Source organism: Globicephala melas, chromosome 13 (genome assembly GCF_963455315.2).
Source record: "Globicephala melas chromosome 13, mGloMel1.2, whole genome shotgun sequence".
NCBI classification, from domain to species: Eukaryota; Metazoa; Chordata; class Mammalia; order Artiodactyla; family Delphinidae; genus Globicephala; species Globicephala melas.
The window spans coordinates 67,815,819-67,833,895 of record NC_083326.1 but is presented as its reverse complement, the minus strand read 5'-3'; the positions used below and the strand labels follow the sequence as shown (position 1 = coordinate 67,833,895).

Sequence of the window (18,077 nt, the reverse complement as noted above, 5' to 3'; positions counted from 1 at the left end):
TCTGCTTTCCTGTCTGATAGCTTCATGTCTCTCTGAGAGGGTTTTCTTAGTTGTCCCAGAAGACAGTGCACAAACAGCGCAGCTTCTTAAGCTGCTGTGAATGTCATGGGCAAGCAGAGCACCATCTGTGACCCAAACCTCCCTCTGCTTCTGAGCAAAGGAAGCTGCCCTCCCTGCGTTGTACCACCTCCTGCCAGCCCAGTACCACCTTGCTCTGGGAGCAGCTGTAGCCATCAGATTTGTGCTGTTTCCTTCTTTTCAACAGACTAAGGTGTTCCTTTGCTCTTTCACCTCCTGTCTGACCCTCGCAGGGGCTGAGACCCATGGTGCTTCAAGCATGTACTTGTGATTGGAGAGATGATCCATGGCTTTGATCAGATTCTCAAAGTTTTCTGTGATCCAAAACAAGTTGAGAATCACTGGTCAGTAGGGACCAGAGCACCCTTGGTTATAGCTACGTTTTAGCTATTTATACCCAGGATCCTGGTAACATGACTCCTGGGTCAGCCATGTGTTGAATTTAATTATTAATAGGACAGGTGCAAAGGCAGCCTCTTGAGCCATTGGGACAGGGAAAAATGATCACCAAGCTACTCTTTGAGCTACACACTGTGCCCCCAGTGCTACCAGAATGTTGGAATCTCAACCATGGCACTGTTGACCCAGCTGAGACAACATATTTATACCTGCATTGCATGGGCCACAGTGTTTACCTACTGCCCTCTCCAGGTACCTTTGCTAACACCCTAGGACCCTTGTGCTTTTCTTGAAGTCTCAAGGCCTGTAGTCCATGTTATCTTTATCCCTGTGCCTTCAGCTCTTTGCTTCACCTTGGTTCTAATGTGTACCAACTGGTCATTCCCCCATTGTTGCTATTGCACTATTTTTTAGTTTGTTATTTGATTGCTATATTTTATATGTTACACTGTATTATTTGTTTGTTATAAAAGTATTAAAAGTTTTTCCAGAAAAAAATTCTCCAACACAACAGATATATATATTGTTTAAATAAAAGTCCCCATTGTACCTCTTTCCTCCCAAATCCTCTCCAACAAGGCCTACTTCCCAGAGGTAACAATTTGTATATATGCTATTTCACATTTCGCTATCATTTGTATTTTATTGTTAACATTACACATGCTCATTAAAGAATTCTTTGATGTTTTATTTTCAAAGTTATACATGTTCATTCATTTTTTTCTTGCATAATTAAAAAAATTAACCCCACTCCACTTCTGGCTTATTTTCTTCCCCTAGTTTTCCTATTCATGGGAATAGTTGGCTTGGGTTGGGAAGAGTATTTAGGAAGAGAAACCAGTGTTTGTTTTTTATTTTTACATAGTTACTTATCTTATTGTTCTAAAGTGTCCCTTGGTATTAGGCTGTTGGTTTATTCTATTATATTATTCTGTTATTCTGTTGCCTTCTATCAAGCAAGCCTTCTCAGACGTGCTCCTGATTTTAAGGTAAATTTTAAATTTCCAATGAAGTTTATTTATCTGACAAGAAAATCTTTTCTTATAGATTAGTACCCAGTTTACCACTAGGCTCTCAGAAATGCACCAGTAAATATCCATTAAGAAAACACTGAGAGCCAGGGGACCACCTTCCTCCTGAGCCTTGGCTGGCTGCGGTCCTCTCCTTTGATTTGATGGAATGTACCAGACCTGAACTAACAGTTTATCCTTCAGAAAAAGGGATACTGAAATTGTCGATTATTATCACATCAGAGAGCTGGGGCCTTTCGTTTTAGCACTGCAGCAGAGTCAAAGATGAATTTGCTTGTTCTTTTTTTTTTTAACCTATTCCGATGCTTTTCAGAATGGTTTTGACATTGATGACAAACAGTTGTTTTCGAAAGCCTTTACCAAATACTACATCAAAGCTGAACACTGAATAGAGGGAGGAAAATGACAGTGAAACTGTTTAAAGAAGGGCTTTGTACAAATTCTCCGACTTTGATTTCTCAGCTGACATCCGACACCATGTTTGTCTTATGCGATGTTTCCAGACCCATCCCAGTTGAGATGTCTGCGAGATGGCCAGTGATGGGGACGCACTTCTCTGGCTCCACGTATCTGGACTGGGGGGAGGCAGAGAGGCCAGGACAGCAGGGTTGGCACTGGTACCTGCCTTTGGGCACAAAAAAAATAAAAGGACCCTTTGTGCTTCAGGGCAGCTTATCTTCTGGGCCACACAATAGGCTGATCCCTCCCAGGCCTGATAGGGGCTGCTCCAGAGCTCCGGCTGCAGGGTCTTTATGCCCATTTCCGGCCTAACCGGAGTGTCAGGTTTCCAGTGTTCTGAGTCCAAATAAAAGGAGCTTGAAAAGCAGCGAGGAGAGGCGAGGCTTTTCTGTGTGTCCAGTAACCCCTGCCATCTTTTGCTCTATTTCAGCAGTGCTGCCCATTATTGTCGTGGCATCTCTGAGTTGAAAAGACCTTAAAGGCATTTATTCCAAGCCACTCATTTAGAAATGTGGAATAAGTCTTTTGCAATTATTATTGCCATATCAGAAGTTGGTACCAGGATTATAGGACTGTATGTTCTGAGTGAAACTCTTTGGCATCGTTTTTTTCAGAATTCCCTGAGAAGTTAGTGTTTTGACGTGGAAATAGGACCCATTTCTATCAAACATGAGTTGACTGGCCTGATCCTGGTGAAAGCTTGTCAGTGCAGACTACATGATGTGAATTTTACTTTATTGCTTAAAAATTACACAGTGTTCATTGTAGAAGAAATGAGAAAATAAAGAGAATTGGAAAAGAAAAAAATTAAAATTACCAGTAGTCCCATCATCCAGTGATAAATACTTTCAAAGTCTGGTGCATATCCTTCCTTAAATATATCTTTTCAAAAATGGGATTGTTGTCATCCATCATGTTTTAGAGCTGCCTTTTTAAAAAAACCTAACAAGACATTGTGAATATCTTTCCATATTAATAAATGTGTCTCTACACCACATTTTTACCAGCTGCCTAGTATTCCCTTATATGGACATATTTGTTTAACCAATCCTTAATTGTTGTTTCTATCTTTTTTGCATTATGAAAATGCTGTGGTGAACATCTTTGTAAGTAAAGATTTCCTTAGAATATAGCACTAAAGGAGAAATTGCCAAGTAAAGGGGGTTTGCGTATCTTCAGGGCCTTTGACTCTAATCACCAAGTTTCCATCCTGACCGTTCACTCCATTCACATTATTATTATATTTTTAAAAATTTATTTATTTATTTTGGCTGCATTGGGCCTTCATTGCTGCGTGTGGGCTTTCTCTAGTTGCGGCGAGCAGGGGCTGCTCTTCATTGCGGTGCATGGGCTTCTCATTGCAGTGGCTTCTCTTGTTGCAGAGCACGGGTTCTAGGTGCACGGGCTTCAGTAGTTGTGGCATGTGACTCAGTAGTTGTGGCTCACGGGGTCTAGAGCACAAGCTCAGTAGTTGTGGTGCAGGGCTTAGTTGCTGCATGGCACGTGGGATCTTCCCAGACCAGGGCTCAAACCTGTGTCCCCTGCATTGGCAGGTGGATTCTTTTTTAATTTAATTTAATTTTTTTAATTTTTATACAGCAGGTTCTTATTAGTTAGCTATTTTATACATATTAGTGTATATATATCAACCCCAATCTCCCAATTCATCCCACCACCACCATGCCCCCCCCCACTTTCCCCACTTGGTGTCCATACGTTTGTTCTCTACACCTGTGTCTCAATTTCTGCCTTGCAAACCAGTTCATCTGTACCATTTTTCTAGATTCCATATATATGCATTAATATACGATATTTGTTTTTCTCTTTCTGAATTAACTTCACTCTGTATGACAGTCTCTAGGTCCATCCACGTCTCTACAAATGACCTAGTTTCGTTCCTTTTAATGGCTGAGTAATATTCCATTGTATATATTTACTACATCTTCTTTATCTATTCGTCTGTCGATGGGCATTTAGGTTGTTTCCATGACCTGGCTATTGTAAATAGTGCTGCAGTGAACCTTGGGGTGCATGTGTCTTTCTGAATTATGGTTTTCTCTGGGTATATGCCCAGTAGTGGGATTGCTGGGTCATATGGTAATTCTATTTTTAGTTTTTTAAGGAACCTCCATACTGTTCTCCATAGTGGTTGTATCAATTTACATTCCCACCAACAGTGCAGGAGGGTTCCCTTTTCTCCACGGCAGGTGGATTCTTAACCACTGTGCCACCAGGGTAGTCCCTGCTCCATTCGTATTCTTATCTGTAGTTTTGCGCGCACCTGTGTTCTCCCAGCCATGGGACCACCGTGTTCATGGTTAAGGTGCCAGTGCTGTTTGGCATCATCTGTTCAGTGGTTAATTGTCCCAGTTACACTGCAGTGAATTTGTGTAAACATATTTCACCTTTACTCACTCCCTACCCCCACCCTCAAACTCTGAAGTTTCTGTTGGAGTGGATAGCTTTGTTCTTGTAGTATTACCACTTTTTTCTTCTTCATAAGAGGTGGCATTAAAATCTATACGAATTATTAGAAACAACACAGAAGCTGAAGTGTTTTTTTGTTTTTTGTTTGTTTGTTTTTGGTGAGGGGCATTTGGTAAAACTGAAAAGCAATGAGCCAGTTGACTTAAAACAATGGGAGTGTTACCAGGTGTGTCCTTTTCCCTCCACAGAAACCCAGACGGTGATGTGAGCCCCTGGTGCTACGTGGCGGAGCACGAGGATGGTGTCTACTGGAAGTACTGTGAGATTCCCGCCTGCCAGAGTAAGGCTCTAATGCACCCATGGCAGGTTTCGGGACGCTGAGCACTAGGCGTGCAGAGTGGAGGCCACTGCCGGGGGCAGGTAGTGCAGGCAGGTGGATTTCCTGAAGCAGGTGAAAGGAGGAGCCACCTGGGCTGAGGATTTTCACTTCTCTTATGGAGGCTTTTCAGAAACGGGACTCTCAGGTTCTCTCAGGACCCATTCCCTTGATGGATAAGCCCAACCACAATTTCTGCTTCTGCTTGATTTCCTCATGCTGATTCTTTCTTGAATAGAGATGGCACCAGCTCAGTAGCAGTCCAGAAAAAAAAAAGTACCTTGCACTTTGGGGAATTAATTTTTTAGAATGAGGGAATTCCCTGGCGGTCCAGTGGTTAGGGCTCAGCACTCTCACTGCTGGGGCCCAGGTTCAGTCCCTAGTTGGGGAACTAAGATCTCTCAGGCCACATGGTGCTGCCAAAAAAAAAATTTTTTTTTTACAATGAATGAATAGCCCTTTATAGACAGTAAAACTAAGTTATGATACTGCTTACTATTTAGATTTGATGTGATATGTCTCCTGAAAAATGGTGTTCAGTAAATATCTAATTAGATACCCTCCAAAGCCAATGTGATAGTCCCTTTCCTCACATTAGCATAAATATGTTCTATTGTTATTTTATGATAACTCACAACTTGTCACTCTCTACTACTGGAAAACCCACTTTCTTCTTTCTTTAGCACAAGACCTGTTTTCTAACTGGTTCATTCATTCATTCCCGTATTCAGTGTTTATTATCTGTAAGGTACAAAGGCAGAAAGATACCCTGACCCTCAGGGAATATGTGATGTGGCAGGGGATCTTAGAAGGATACTTTAAAACAAGGTGGAAACTGTTGTGGGAAGATTTAGAGTACAGGAACCAAAATCAAACATGGCACTGTAAGGCGTTTACTAATGCAGTGTTTATAATATCTTCTTAAATATGCCAGAGGAACAAGGTTTTTCAGGTCCTAGAGCTGAAGAAAAGGACAGCTCATTCATAATAATTCTACCTGTTTTTTTTTCTTTTTCCTTATGATTTAAACCTACCCCTTGCCCTGCCTCCTCTCCCAGTCCTCAGGGCAGGAGGGTGTGTGTGGAGAGGGTATGGAGGTCCATGTGGGACCCGCGACCCTCTCCCTCCTGCCGACCACAGCGGTCTGAATTCTGCCTCAAGGGGACCAGTGCTCACCTTTCATGAACTAAACTTCCACATGTCACGACTGTCTGGCAGTCAGACCCTCACTTTGCTATCCTTCCAACCTGATATACCTTGATTCAGTCCCCCAAATTGAGAAAACAGTAAAGACCAGAAGACTAGGCTTTTGCCCAGGCTGCTTAATCAAATTTTTAAAGTGAAAAACATCTCATTTGGCTCTAGTTATGTAAAAAAGGAAGGGGCAGGGGGAGAGGAAAGCAGATTTTCCTTGGTCCATTAGTTCTACACAAAGATAGTCTTTTAGTACCAGCCTATGTCATTCTCTCAGGAATGGCGAAGAGGGGATTTCAATCCGGTCGCTTTTATTTGGAAAGATAATCCTCAACTCGCATTTATAAAATATAATTTGGGCCAATGGGAGTGGACTCATGTGGTCACTGAGACTAAGTTCCAGAGGAGAGAATTATAGCAAAACAGTATGAACCACCTAAATTTCCCTCTAATCTGTAATATTTGTCAGATGTGCCTCACTGTCCCCAAAGAGAAAAATTAAATATTATTTTTCTTAAGGCCCTTTGGTAACTCTCTCAAAGCTTCTAAAGCCAGTCTTGAAATGATCAGGGTAGGGAGACATACAGAAGTTGGGAATGAGAACTGGGGAGCCCCTGGTTTGGGGGTGTGGGAGGAATGAGCAGTGTCTGGCTTTGGTTCTTCGGAAAACCCTTCTGTTCACCCTGAGGGCACCAGTGCTTCCCATGAAGCTGAGCCTCAGACCTTGAGTCTGGAAGGACATTGTGCTTCTAATGTGTCAGATTAACAAAGTTGAGAAAAACTTCTGTGCTGTTTGCAGCAAGAGACCTTGGTAATTGCCTGGTGGACTCAACTGAGATCCAGCCTGCCTATTTTAGGTCAGTTTTGCCCTATTTCTGGATGTGGAGTCATCATGAATAATGCTAACCCTCTGTGTGAAGCCTGCTATTCATGATTAGCATTGAACTTGTCATACAGGAAAAGGCCTGTGACATGATCAGATTCCTGGAAAGTTCATATCTGAATATAACAGACCCAGCAGGAGCCAGGGGGAGTGAATGTTTAGGGACAAAGCTGAGTGTGGTTGAATGGTGGGCCATTGTGTGGAGACCGGAATTTCTGTTACGTAGAGAGCTAAAAGGAGCAGGGAGGCAAAGACAAGCCTGATTCAGAAGGGGGCAAAGAGAGATTTGAACTGTGCTCTTGACCTACGGAACATGGATCAGAACTTACTGTTAAAAGGAGAACAACTCTGAGGTAATTGGATTTGCTGTTTAAACTGCTTCTGCCAGTATGTTTCTCAGAAACCTCGTTCTTATTGCAGAGAGAAGAAATACAGATTTTTAAAAGGAAATTCCAACAGCATCAAGTTTACCACTCCTCTGTGTCCCGCCTTCTAAATCTCTAAGTCCTATTGGTTTGGCTACTGAGGGAGAAATCATTTGGCTTAATGTCCACCCCTTGCGCATCTGTCTGTTGTTAAATAATCATCCTCACCAGTCCAATTCCTCTTTATTTTATTGCTTTTGAGGGACATGCTGTGTAATGCTTAGCATGGCTTTTGTTTTGTTCTTTTACCTATAGATTCTTATAAAAGTTTTGTACAGTTTTTTAAAGTAAGTAATCTAGTTGAGGGGGAGCAGAACCTGCAAATGGCACTTAAAGGCAGATATAATTTTTTTCACATACCTGATTAGGGCCTGAGGCCACAGGCATGAGATATTTATCATGTTGGCTCCGAGAGCTATTTTTGGTTTGCTGTTAAATATTCACCTCATTTCTACAAACTCAACTATAAAAATTCATCTTTGAAATAGGGAAATTTGAATACAGGCTGAGTATTAGATTATATTAAGAAATCACTCTTAATTTTATTAGGTACAATAATGGCATGGTCGTTTACATATACAGAGAGTCCTTTTTTTTTTTTTATTTTGCGGTATGCGGGCCTCTCACTGTTGTGGCCTCTCCCGTTGCGGAGCACAGGCTCCGGACACACAGGCTCAGCGGCCATGGCTCACGGGCCCAGCCGCTCCGCAGCATGTGGGATCTTCCCGGACCGGGGCACGAACCCATGTCCCCTGCATCGGCAGGTGGACTCTCAACCATTGTGCCACTAGGGAAGCCCAAGAATGGTTTTTTAAAAGTGGCTATTTGTTGATGCTGGGTAAGGGCCTCATATTCTTTCCTACTTTTGTGTATACTTGAAAGTTTCAATTATAAAAATAATTTTTGTAATATTAAAAAATTTTATAACGTTTAAAAAATTTAAAAGTGAATGTGTAAATACATTCAAAGTATCTGGATTCAAATGTGTAACATGACTAAGCTAAATTGTAGTACTTTTTAAATATAACTCACAGGTATTTGAGTTATTTATTAAGGTTAGTTATTAAAGTTTTAGTTATTAAACTTATTAAAACTATTAGTTATTTAAAGTTATTAAAACTATTAGTTATTAGAGTTAGTTATTTAAAATTAGTTATTAGAGTTTAAAATCACAAGGACTTTAGAAGTCATTAGCTGTGACAAATGACATTATTTAAGCTCTAACCATATACCAGACCTTGTACAAAGTAGAGGACACAGGGTGGCATGATCTGCAGCCTGTAGGGAGCCCCTAGTTTAGGACTGAAGGCCGACATATAAACAGATCAGCAAATGTGAGATACTCTGTAATAAGTGAGATGAGCAAAAGGATGGGAGCACTAAAGGGGGGCATCTGCCCTGGCACGGTGGGTGGCAGGCCTGCTCTTTGTCAGAGGGCTTCTGGAAGGAGTGGGGTCTTAGTTCAGGGCTTCTCCCACTGTAAGGTACATACCATCACCAAGGATCTTATTAAAGTGCAGATTCTGATTCAGTAGTTCTGGGACAGATCTGGGACTCTGCATTTCTAACACACCCCTGGGATGCTGGCACTGCAGGACCACACTTCAAGCAGCCAGGTTCTAGGTGTTAGGGTTGGGCAAAGGAAACAGTTTACATGCGTATACACACACACGCACACATGAATTCCCAAGCAAAATCAGTGTTGCTGAGATATCAGTTTTAAGAAGGAAGGACAGGAGATGAGGTCCGAGAAGAATTAGATGGGGCCAGATAATGTTCTGGGTACAGACTTGACCCAAGAAGATAGTGATGAGGCTGAGGGGAGTGTGGAGGGTCAGAAGGAAACATTTCTCCATAACTTCTTAAGCCTCTGTATTAGGGATATGGGGTGAGGTTTCTCCCTCCTAATCCGTGAGAAGTTCTGTAGTGATTGTATCATATTCTCCCAGACCAGCCTAAGAGGATGCCAGCAATGGCACCTCTGCCATATGGGAACTTCGGTCAGTCTCACTGACTCAATTTCCTTTTATTTAAATGATACCCTGACTTTGTTAAAACAGATTTGTTGTTCCTTACAAAAGTGCAACCCCCAAAACAGGATTTGAAACCTTCCGATTGTGATCCCTAATAAGAGTTTTTCAAGTTCAGACTTCAAGTTTTAAAGTTCAGACTGAGTTTTTAAAGTTCAGACTTTGAGTAAAAAGCCAAGGGCACTTTGGTAGTAGTGGTCAGAGCAGTCTCTCAATTATAGAAAATGTTTCGTTTTTGTCAGCACTTTCTGCATTTTAATGTCAGCACTGATTTTTAAACATTTTAGCTTTTATTTCAGTTATTATTGAGTACCTAGTACGTGTACAGCACTTATATTCACATTATCTTATTAACCTTTTCAACAATTCTATGAAGCAGGTGGTATGTCCTCTCCCGCCTGCTCCCCTTGGTCAGATGAGAAAATGAAGCTGGAGTGGTTAAGTGATTTGATGAGGATTACCCTCTGAGCCAAATAGGATTTGAATCTAGGACTCCTAATGGCAAGACCAGTGCCATTTCTGTCCAGTACTTGAGAACAGCCCCATTTCCTTTATTTCCTTAAAAGCGGGAACCTTGAGATGGATCCAGGCTACTGTTGAGGTCATTCTTGAGAATTTTTCTTCGTGGATTGTTTGGGAATTAGAGTTTGAAATTCTGATAGTATGCTGAATTATTAGGATTGCCTTTTTGACATTGTAGAAACCAAAGGATTAACTCAGTGGCGACAGAGGGTCTGCAGTTCAAGCTGTTAGCTCCAAGTCATTTTCTTTTCTTCTTTGAGTTTGGGAAATCCCAAGCCCCGGGAGTAAGCAGGCTGCGATGGTATCCAGGAAGCATTTGTTGCAGGCAGAGCCAGCTCTGGAGACTGTTGGGCCCATCTCCGCGGGTGTTCCCGGCCCAGCTGTTCTCAGCTGGGAAGGGGCTCCCCAGAAGTGGACCTTTTGTTTGAAACCCTGCATCAGCAGCCTTGTCCAGGCCTCAGGGTCTCTCCCAGCACCGTGTTTCCATTGCACTGGCTGAACCTCACCTTGAAAAAGACACATCTCAGCACGTCACTAACACTTTACAGCTAAAATGAAACCTTAAACTTTAGCTGGTAGCCAAAGAAAAGATGAACGTTAATAATATGAATTATGCCGGCTCATTTTTTACCTTTTCTCTCTTTCCACTACAATTATTTAATGTTTTTGTCTAATTGAACCCTTTTAGACTACCCAAATTAGCATGGTCAGAATCTTGTTTTTGATTGTTTATTCTTGCTTGATGTGAGCAGTTTTGTTTTCCCAACTGGACTAAGCTGTTCAAATATCGGCACAGGGGTAGCTCTGGAATCTCTGAAGGAGAGACTTAAGGTGGAGGGGTACTCGAGGGTTTCTCTGAAAGCTGTGTTTGCTCAGCCGGCCCCCTCATTTTACTTGGACTGTATGTTTATTTACAGAGGGGTACTGATGGAATTTATTGGGGCTTTCCCTCCTCGAGCCATATATTTTAAAAATCTTCCACAACATCTAGCACTGTGGAGGCTGTAACAGGTGCTCACTAAATATTCTTGCTGATGTGATGTCATATCTCTCCCAAGAAGAGAGACAACACAATCTAGTGGAAAGAATGTGGCCTCCAGAGTCATACCGGCTTAGGTTGTAATCATTACTCGCTTAATAGCTCACGGCCAAATGACTCTCCTCTGAGCCTTGGTTTCCACATCTCTACCTTTCAGGGTTATTTTGAAGATTAGATGAGTAAAATACACATGACTCTGAGTCCAGGACCTAGCAGAGGGAAGGCATGCAAGTAACAGCATGGATTGTGGTGGCCTGTGCTTTCTCCAAGACATAAACCACCATTGGCATGCTCCTGTCATCTAATTCCTAAACAGGTTATTCCTGACCTGCATTTTATTTCTTTCTGTTCCTGCTTTATATGACTGGCCCCAGGGCCCCGGAGCTGTGCCTCAGCTGCTCGGAGGCCGTTCCCCTGGGGCCTGATGTGACACTGCACTCGGGGAGCACAGGAGGCCCCACATTCGTTCTGACAGTGCAGTTTTATGCTTTCAGATCTGGCATATACTCGATTACTCATTGTTTTTGGCAGTGGATATTATTTAATTTTTCACTAAAAAAATACAGACTTTCTGAACCAAATGGACATTTTCCTCAGCGACAGTTACGTATATCACATTTCCAAAATGTTCTAAAGCAAAGTTGTGTAAAGCATACTAATAACTTAAAAAGGGAAAATCATTTAGATCAATAAGGGCAATTTTACTGTAAAATCTTTACACCAGCACTTGCCTGTAAGGAGTATACATAAACATAAGAAATAGTCCCTACCCTCAATCTTATGATGTAATTAGGAATCTGAGTTATAAACACAGGAGAAAATTGGAGACCAGCCCACCAATTATATAAATAAGATTGAATTACGAGGTAGAGAACTGTGAGTTTTTGAAGATGAGAGGGCTCCGTGAGGGTTGGGGAGCTGGAGGCATTGTTATCGAGTAAGGCTGATGGGGCTGGACAGGTCAGGGCACAGCAGGTCAGGGAACAGCTGGACAGAGACTTGGAGGAAGGACACGGGATTGCCATGCACGCTGGTGGGAGCCAAGATGCCTGAGGAAAGGAGCAGACAGAGAGGAACCGGGTCAGAACCTTGAAAGCCAGGGCTGATTAGTTGGCAGCTGACACGCTGAAAGCCCTCGTTCAGGAAGATGAGCCCAGTGTCCCTTAGAGGGTAGATCGGGGGAGGGATGTTTGGGGAGGAGAGAATGGGTGTAGATTTCTAAACGCAGGAGATGAGGGCCTGGGCGGTGATGGCAGCAGTGAGATCGTGCAGGAAGGGTTAATCCAAGATGCATTTAGGAAGAAGTCAGAACTTGACAAGTGGAATATATAAGGGATGAAACAGCAGGAAGAGTAAAAGATGCCTCTGTGGTTCTTTGCCTGGGATATTTGTGGTGTCCCAGAAAAAATGTTCAAGTCAGACTGAGCTCTTCTTCCCAGAGACACAGCTGTATCATTCCTCTTGAACTTGGACTGAACTTTTGTCAAGTAAGGTGTTTCAGTTGTCTGTTACTGCATCAGAAACCACCCCAAACCCCAGTGGCTTAAAACAACAACAACTTGTCATTTCTCCTGACTCTGTGGGTTGGCTGAGTTTCAGCTCGGCCATGCTTCTACTGCTCTTACCTGGGCTCAGTCAGGTGGCTGCATCCACCTGGGGGCTCTCCTGGGGCTGGGGCATCCAAGACAGCTTCAGGCCTCTACCTGGGCAACCTCTCTTTCCAACAGCATACTTAGACCTCTTATAGGGTGGCTGGCTTCCAAGAGAAGCTTCCAGTCCCCTTAAGAAGTGAACTCAGAAGTCCACCATATTCTGTTAATCAAAGCAAGTCACAAGGTCAGTCCAGATTCAAGAGGAGAAGAAATTGATTCCAAGTTTAAAGTGGGGAGTCACACACATGTATGACATAAGTGGGGAGGGGAGAAATGATTAGACCCTCCTTTGGAGACTGTCTCCCGCATTATATCACCAGAAATTAAGTTTCAAAGAAGGAACTCCTGCCAGAGGAGAACTATCTCTGTGATACATCAGGGTTATATGGGGGTCAGGATCCTTAGGAACTCTTACCACCTTCCCCTAAAGGTAAAATTTCAAAGCGGAAGAAAAAGCGGTGTTTACTTATTTATTTGGGTGAGTCGATAACGAGACTCAGAGACATAAGTAGGGCTGCTATGAAGAATCAGAGTGACTGAAAATGAGAATTGATGTTTAGAAATAAAGTTATAGAGGTAGAGGGATTCCCTGATGGTCCAGTGGTTAAGACTCCATGCTTCCACTGCAGGGTGCACGGGTTCAATCCCTGGTGCGGGAACTAGGATCCCGCATGCCGCACAGCATGGCCAAAGAAAGAAAAAAAACTTTAAAAAAAAGTTATAGAGGTAGAAAGGGGCCATATTATGATAAGACTTGGACCAAACTGGTGGCTGTCAGGTTTGGAACGGAAGTTATAGATGGACAGGATGGGGTACAGTGTGCTCATAGTCATGGGCTGAGAGTGTGGAGTAATCCACGCTTAGCCTATTGATGCTCTGAAGGAGGTATTTGAATTGGCTGGTCCTCTGATAGGACACCAGTGGTATCATCTCATGTGTACTTAGTCCTTATTCCCACGGAAGGGAGAATTCAGCTACTGAGGCACCAATGTGGAGTCCCTGAGACAGAAGATAGTCTCTGCCACACAAGGTTAAATGACATTTAAAATAAGCAGTCACCGCCCCCCCCTTCTGTAGCAGGAAACAAATTGCTTGTTCTTGAGAACTTTCCCATCAAGAATTTAATAGAAGCAGGTATACTTATATCATTTTGATGTTTTTGTCAATGTTTCCAAACAATGTACTTTGAAATCAGATCACTTCTTATTCATTTTTATATAATTCTCCTGATGCTCTTCATCACACATTAGTGATCAGAAATAAGATGCAATTCCCCAGTCCCTGCCTGCAAGACCTGAGTAGGGTCTTACTGTAAGTTGAAGGGAGTTTTGCCTTAAGTCATGGATTGTGCAAGAATGAACTGCTGTTGGGTTTGACTGATTGTATATGGGTTGTGGTGTGGTGTATCTGAAGGCTATTGAATGCAACTTACAATGCTTAATAAAAATCTTTATTCTTGTAGTATAAAAAAATAAGCAGTCACTGCATGGTTTCTGAAGAACCAAATTTTTATTTGTAAGAAAAAGTAAGAGGAGTTCTGTACAGCCAGGGAAGAGTTTTCTAAAATGTAGAACTTTGCTTCTGGTTTCTTTCTCTCTCTTTTTTTTTTTTTTTCTTTTTGGCGGTATGCGGGCCTCTCACTGTTGTAGCCTCTCCCGTTGCGGAGCACAGGCTCCAGACGCGCAGGTTCAGCAGCCATGGCTCACGGGCCCAGCCACTCTGCGGCATGTGGGATCTTCCTGGACCGGGGCACAAACCCGTGTCCCCTGCATCGGCAGGCGGACTCTCAACTACTGCGCCACTAGGGAAGCCCTGCTTCTGGTTTCTTAAACAAATATCTCAGATTTGGTCAGAGCACTGGAATAGAAAACACAGTAATGGGTCAGGACTTCTTCTTAAGCAAATTACCATCTGAAGATTTTTATTCAGATTGAGCTTGTACAATAAAAGCCATGTTTTCTGTGTTTGTCAGGAATTGTTAGATTGCGAGGAATAGAACTCACTCAAGCTAACTTGAGCAAAAGAGATTTATTTATTGGAAGGACACTGGGAATATATTGCAGAAGTCAATACCTGTGTCCCAAGAACCTGGGAAGGAAGTACCCTCTCTTGCCATTTCTCTTTGGGGCCACATGGCCTCCCGTCTATGCCTCTCTCTCAGTATGGTGTCCATTCTTCTTCCTCTTTGTGGACCAACAGAATCAGCTCACTCATCCACTCACGTGCTCCAAACGTGGCTGGTTGCCTTAATCCCTACTTGACTGAACCCTACAAGTCCAGTGCCTGTAATTCACTTACTGGAATCCAGTTCCACCTTCCTGGGAGAGAGGATCTGGTGGCCCCAGTGGGAGTCAGCTGTGACCAGAGGATGGGTGGGGTTCTTTGGCCTGTCCCCACCCAGCAGCAGTTACGGTAGCAGGTAGCAGGTCCTCTGAGACAGTGGTTCTCAGAAAAGGGCTGTCGGCTGTGGAGGCCCCCATGGAGGTGTGTTTAGCACCTTCACAATGAGGCCACAGTCATATCCAAATGTAATGGCTATTTAGGAAGCCTGCCTGGTTGCTTCCCAACAGTTCCTTGTGGTAGTAAAAGAACAATAGTTCTTGGATTAATCCGAAGAGAGAACCATCTTCCCTCAGCCACCTCTAAAACTTTTATCTCTGTCAGGAACTCTGAACATCTGAAGAGGTTGTTGGTAATTAACTGTCACATTTTAAAGCATCAAGTATGATAAACAAGGGGTCCATTTATATTTTAAGATGATTTTTAAAACTTGAATGTGTTGGAGCCTCTTTGGTAAGAAAAAAATGCATGACCAAGCAACAGGACTTTAAAGTGGTCTTGAAAGTAAAAAGGAATCTGAGGACAAATATCCTTTTTCAAATTGACTTTTCCTCCCTGCTTCTGGGAAGAGCTAAGGGTGGGACACAGTCTGGAAATCCACTCAGTTGACTAGTCATGCTTTTGAAGACGACAATGACGTGTCTTCTCTGGCGAGACTTCGAGCCACACTTTCCAGTGCGAGTCAGAGGCAGTGACAGCCCTCAGAGGCCAGCCTTGTGGGACACAGGGCGCTGAGGGACTGCGTGTTTGCAGATTCAGTCCTTATTCTCAGGAAGTCACTGTCGTTTAGCTCCCAGACTGTCCCCATGAGGAAAGGGGGGGGGGCAGGGACACCAAGAAAAATACCGTGGAGTGAGAATCTGCCACTCTAGAGCTGACCTCTGCTCTCCAGTTAGTTCCATCTTGTGTGTCCCCATGCAAGGCCCTTAACCTTGCTGAACTGCAGCTTCTCAGTCACCTAGGAAGCACATCACCTGTCCCACCTTCTTGAAAGGGACCTGAGTTTCATGTGAAAGGCTCGCATGGCAGTGCACTGTATCTAGCCAGATGTAAGAGGTTAATATTTTAATATCTAGAATCAAACCCGGTTTTCCAAGGTGGCTGCCTTTGACTTTATCTTTTAAGTCAATGCTATTTTACTCTTCTTTTTTTTTTAAATTAATTAATTTATTTTTGGCTGCATTGGGTCTTCCTTGTTGCACACGGGCTTTCTCTAGTTGCGGCGAGCGGGGGCTATTCTTCGTTGCGGTGCGTGGGCTTTTCATTGTCGTGGCTTCTCTTGTTGCAGAGCATGGGCTCTAGGTGCACCGGCTTCCGTAGTTGTGGTATGCAGGCTCAGTAGTTGTGGCTTGCGGGCTCCAGGGTGCAGGCTCAGTAGTTGTGGCACCGGGGCTTAGTTGCTCCACGGCATGTGGGATCTTCCCAGACCAGGGCTTGAACTCGTGTCCCCTGCATTGGCAGGCAGGTTCTTAACCACTGTGCCACCAGGGAAGTCCCATTTTACTCTTCTGTTAACCGAGCAGGTTATTCCTGTTGGTGTGGTAAATGATGAAAGCCTTGTTGTATATAATGATAACAAACACTGTTTATTCAGCACATACTATATTGCCAGGCCTTGTGGTGTTTACTTTATTTACATTATCTAATTTTAATTCTCACAAGAACCCTTTGAGGCCCATATTGTTCCTCATTCCACTGTGGACGAACCTCAGCTTAGAAAGGCCATGGTGGAGGGGCCAGAGTTAAGCCTGGGGTCCTCCTGACTCGAAAGCCCACATTTGTGAATGCTGCAAAATGCTGGCTGCTTCTGGACAGGTGATGGTAGCACCAGTGCTCTTCAGAACGTTGCCAAGAACTGGGAAGTGAGCAAGCAAAAAACAACCCCTGAGCTACAGTATGGATGGCCGAAAGTGGGAAGTGGTAAAGGCCTTCCCTCTTTCAGAAACTATTATTTTCCACACAGTTCTAATAAGCTCGATAGTTTTCTTCTAAGCCTAAGAAGCAGAAAATTAAGAAGAGGATAAGCAAGGACCACAGGCACGAACAGTAGCAAGTAGATGCTAAGACTCCTTCCAGTTCTAATGTTCTGAGGGTTCAGCTGCCCCAACAGTAACCACGGAGACAGGTTAACTATTAAAGTCAGACACAGGAACACAGAAAAGCACACCAGTCTGGGACCATTTGGTGACGTACATCTGGTGACCTCAAGCCACCAAGAAAAACTTAAAAGTGTGTAAGTTAAACTAAGTTTTTTTAAAAAAAATAGCTAATGCATTTTAGAAAAGTTTCATCCAAAATGATAAAGATAGAATTTTAAGTTTTAAAGTTAACCTTTAATGGAGAACTTGGTTATCTGGAATGGTGTTTCCAGATAGTCAAAGAGGACAGAGAGGAGTCAAAACCAATGGGTACTGGCTGTAAGTGGACGTCGTGATGCAGATCAGCTCTGCCTTTCACTCTGCTCTGCTCTCTCGACTCCCTGCTGCCTAAGAGGTACCTCTCTCTCTCCATGAGTTCAGCTGGCAGTGTGGGACACATTTGTTCACTCAGCACACAGTTTTAGAGCACGTGCTGTATGGCTAGGACCATGCTAGGCCCTGGGAATACAAGTGGGCAGAAGGTACAGTCCTACCCTTAAGTTGTTCATGGTTAACTGGGGAGAGAGACACATAAACAAGTGTTTAGAATCAAGCTTAGCATAGGCTGCTGTAGGACTACACAGCAGGGGCGTATAACCTGTTTTGTGGGATGGGAGGATGATGGGAGGCCCATGGGGCTTCCCAAGGGAAATGATGCTCAGGCTGCAATCTTAAGCAGGGAAGAGCATTCTAAGCAGAAGAAACAGACTTTTGTAAGAAAGTCCAGAGGCCATAGAGCAATGTGCAGGTGGGAAACTTGCAGATGCACTATGATTTATCTTGGCTTTCATATAGAATGTGAGCCGAGGGATAGAGAGAGGGGTCATGCTGATGGGGGTGGGGTAGGGGAACAGCACAGATCAGGCAGGACCTTGTGTACCATGTGAGAGAGTTTGGACTTTATCCTGAAGGGCAGCATGGGAGCTTTGAGGGTTTTAGGCAGGGCTCCTGCATACCTCTGCATCTCCTGCTGCTTTTCCCTCTCTTTCACTGGTCATACTCACTACTTTGTGTTCCTGCAAAGGCCAAGGTTGTTCTTGCCTTAGGCCTTTGCCCTTGGCCTTCCTCTGCCTGGAATGTACTG

At 43.5% G+C, this 18,077-nt stretch overlaps 1 protein-coding gene across 2 annotated transcripts in view; it reads left to right on the top strand.

Annotated features, from left to right (window-relative positions):
• The window catches only part of KREMEN1 (kringle containing transmembrane protein 1), a 64,469-nt gene that overhangs the window by 18,586 nt on the left and 27,806 nt on the right, over positions 1-18,077 (top strand). Inside the window, exons 3-5 of one of the 2 annotated variants that reach the window (XM_060310370.1) lie at positions 1,439-1,466; positions 3,084-3,121; positions 4,643-4,734. In XM_060310370.1, the coding sequence (XP_060166353.1) occupies positions 1,439-1,466; positions 3,084-3,121; positions 4,643-4,734 (158 nt within the window). The remainder of the gene's footprint in view (positions 1-1,438; positions 1,467-3,083; positions 3,122-4,642; positions 4,735-18,077) is intronic. The other variant, XM_030860732.2, reaches the window with a different exon arrangement.